At 42.3% G+C, this 2881-nt stretch overlaps 1 protein-coding gene across 2 annotated transcripts; it reads right to left on the bottom strand.

Moving 5' to 3' along the window:
- Positions 1–722: 722 nt before the first annotated feature.
- LOC104943848 (protein EMSY-like) lies at positions 723–2446 on the bottom strand. Of its 2 annotated transcripts, none has more exons than XM_010769312.1 (2): positions 2260–2446; positions 723–1009 (listed from the first exon to the last, which is right to left on the bottom strand). In XM_010769312.1, exons 1-2 carry the CDS (start codon positions 2405–2407, stop codon positions 756–758), a joined length of 402 nt encoding a protein of 133 aa, XP_010767614.1. In that variant the 5' UTR covers positions 2408–2446; the 3' UTR covers positions 723–755. The 2 variants fall into 2 exon arrangements, with proteins under 2 accessions (XP_010767614.1, XP_010767615.1); XM_010769313.1 differs by having other exon boundaries at positions 723–1006.
- Positions 2447–2881: the final 435 nt, after the last annotated feature.

Here is a 2881-nt window from a genome sequence, read left to right as displayed (position 1 = left end):
CTAAAAACGGGGGAACAACGGAGCTGATCCAGATTTGCGTCCGATATGACGTAATATCTGAAATGTGGACCCACGGCCCAATCAGAAACGTTACGGCCCAATCAGAAACGTTGCTATCAGAAACAATGCCCGACTGTTTTGGACGTAATATGGTCGGTGTTTACATTAGCATCGCTAACACTCAGAGCTAACCTGTACTGGAGAGCATGTGTGTGAAGAAGCAGGAAGTAAAAAGGAACTCACCTTGTGGTATAACCGGCAAGAGAGAAAGCCTTTGAGCTCCATACTGTTTCAGAGATAATCCTTGATAATCCATGATATGGCGTTTCATCACGGCAGCATTTAGTTTAGACAGTAGCTGCCGGGTCCCACATGAGCTCAGACCCCTGCTTTTTTATTTTTTTAAAGCTTTATACCCCAAATCAGCACTTTAGAAACAGGAAGTGAAATAGAGGGATATGAGGCATGGCTAGAATGGGTGATCTGTTTGGTATTTTGAGCAAAACACTTCATAGACATGTTTTTTATATATTTTTATATATCTGAGACCTATTGCCTACAAATAGCATGATAGGTGACCTTTAAGTTATATATTTAAGTTATATATTTAAAGTCTATAATGTTTTATGTTTTTATTTTGAGTAATATATACTGATAGAATAAGGATGGAAAAAATGTCTGTGCTGTGGCTAATATTTAAATTTTTACAGAATATCAACTTTGTTTTTTAAAGTCAAGAGCAGTTTGAAAAATACTTAAATAAAGAGAAGGAAATTCATTGAGTTCTTGAGATTCTGCCGTGTCCTCTGATATATTTCACACAGTGCGTCCTGCAGCAGATTGGTACCTGCGATGCTGTGCTCTGCGCTGGGTTCAGCCTCGGAGGAGGACGAGGGTCTCGGGGACTCGGGGCTCGGCTTCTTCTCCGGAACCAGCTGGAGGGGAACGGCCATCTGACTCAGATCGATGGTGTGCTGACGAGGTTTGGCCTCTGCCTTTTCTTTCACTGCTTAGGATAAGATAAACTAAGGGTTAATAAGTGAGGGACAACAATATTAGAAACAGAGCCAGCAGAGAGGTACGAATTGTAGTTGTTCTAAGGGAAGAAGTGCACTGGAAATGTTTTATAAACTTAATTTATCATGAGGTTAAACAGAAACAAATAAAGGAAATGTGAATGTTGCTTCTTCATCAAATAATCATTTAGTTTTGTTTGTAACTATACTTAAACAAACGGCTTAGTTGAATACTCGATTCTGATTGGTAAATTCAAAACATGTGACACGTTAATATAGTAGTACAGACCGCTGTCAAGGACTATAAGGACCGTTGCTATGGAGGATCAAGGGAGAGAAAGGAAAAGATGGTTAAAAGACGGAGCGCTGGACGTCAGATAAATCAACCCTTCCCGCGTCCATTCGCGATGTCTCACTGTCTCGCAGACCCCACACAGCAAGCAGGAAATGAACCCAGCTCACACTGTCCGCTCCTCGCAGCAGCGAGCCGCGCAACGTCCCGCCAACACGGCACCAAGACTCCACGCAGCATTCTCATCTGTTTGTCATTACTGGTGTCATTTCCTGGTTGCTAACAAACGCCATTGTAACACATAATCACTGATGTTCCGCTGTAACGGGGGTGGACTCATCAGAACAGAGTGGGCTAGCTGACCAATCAGAGCACAGAGGGCTCATAGGGAGGGGGGGGGGGTGGCAGGAGCTCCAACAAGCCGTGTAGGACAGAGAGTGAATACACATACTATACAGAGATGCTGTATGAGAAACCAATGTGAGTTTGGAACATTGAACAATGTAAATGTATTGTAGTAGACCTCAACAATGGAAGTATGATCAGTAGAAATGGCCATGACATGGGACCTTTAAGGACTCGTTAGTGGATCAGAAACTGTAAACAGAGTTGGACAGTGCTGCTGTAAAGTTGTTGTGGTCGGAGTTTCAACCGTTGGTGCGCCATGGAACAGAGTTTTTTTTTCTTAGTGGAATAAATACGATAATTTTAATAATTTCAATTAATATTGGAAGTCGTTGTTTAGTATCTGGCCGTGTAATAAGCGGGATAATGTGCAGCGACTTGGTCATTATGGGGAAAACTCGACAGGCTGATCAGGGAGCCCGACGCTGCACATGATCCCTTACTTATCTTATACAGAATGTGACTTCACTTGGAGCCAAATCCTTTGTAAGTGTTCCCCACAGTGCATGTTTCTCTCTGCTGCAGTCAGCCCCCCCACCCCCTCACCCGAGGTCTGCTGCAGCTCCAGCAGGGCTTTGATGGTGGAGGTTGCAGACTGAGCCTCCGCAGCGGAAACCTCCTGGTAGATGATGGTTGGGCTGGACTCCACGGAGATCTCCTGCTCCGTCCAGTCGTGCTCTCTGGACGAAACCATGTGCACTACAGGTAGAGGATCTGCACGGAAACAAAGGGCGACACGTTTACATTTTTAAGGTAACATCAGGTTAGGTTTATTTTTCTGTACTGGTTACAATTCTTTATTTAGAAGACAGTTGAGAAGATTTTACTAGTGACATTGAAATAGACTTGCAGTTACAGGGAATAGTAAACATTTGCAATAAGGGAACAGTATACATTGAAACCTTCCCCTTCTCATTGTCCATCTTATACAATGTTCATTAACTTTATACAATAACAGAAAAGATGTTTTGTAACAGAGGCAAAATCAATAGCAGTCGAATACACAAGAAATTTAAAATATTTTGGTAAGTAGACCAAGCAACCTTTTTCTTTTGGTGATAGAACTGGATATCAGCTCATCAGTGGTTTGTTAATTATATTTATTACATGGCTTTAGTTGAATACTCGATTCTGATTGGTCAATTCAGAACACTTGACACGTTGTTAA

The sequence above is a fragment of the Notothenia coriiceps genome, unplaced genomic scaffold (genome assembly GCF_000735185.1).
Source record: "Notothenia coriiceps isolate Sejong01 unplaced genomic scaffold, NC01 NC01_scaffold00006935, whole genome shotgun sequence".
Lineage (NCBI taxonomy): Eukaryota > Metazoa > Chordata > Actinopteri > Perciformes > Nototheniidae > Notothenia > Notothenia coriiceps.
This window is presented reverse-complemented; position numbering and strand designations above follow the sequence as displayed.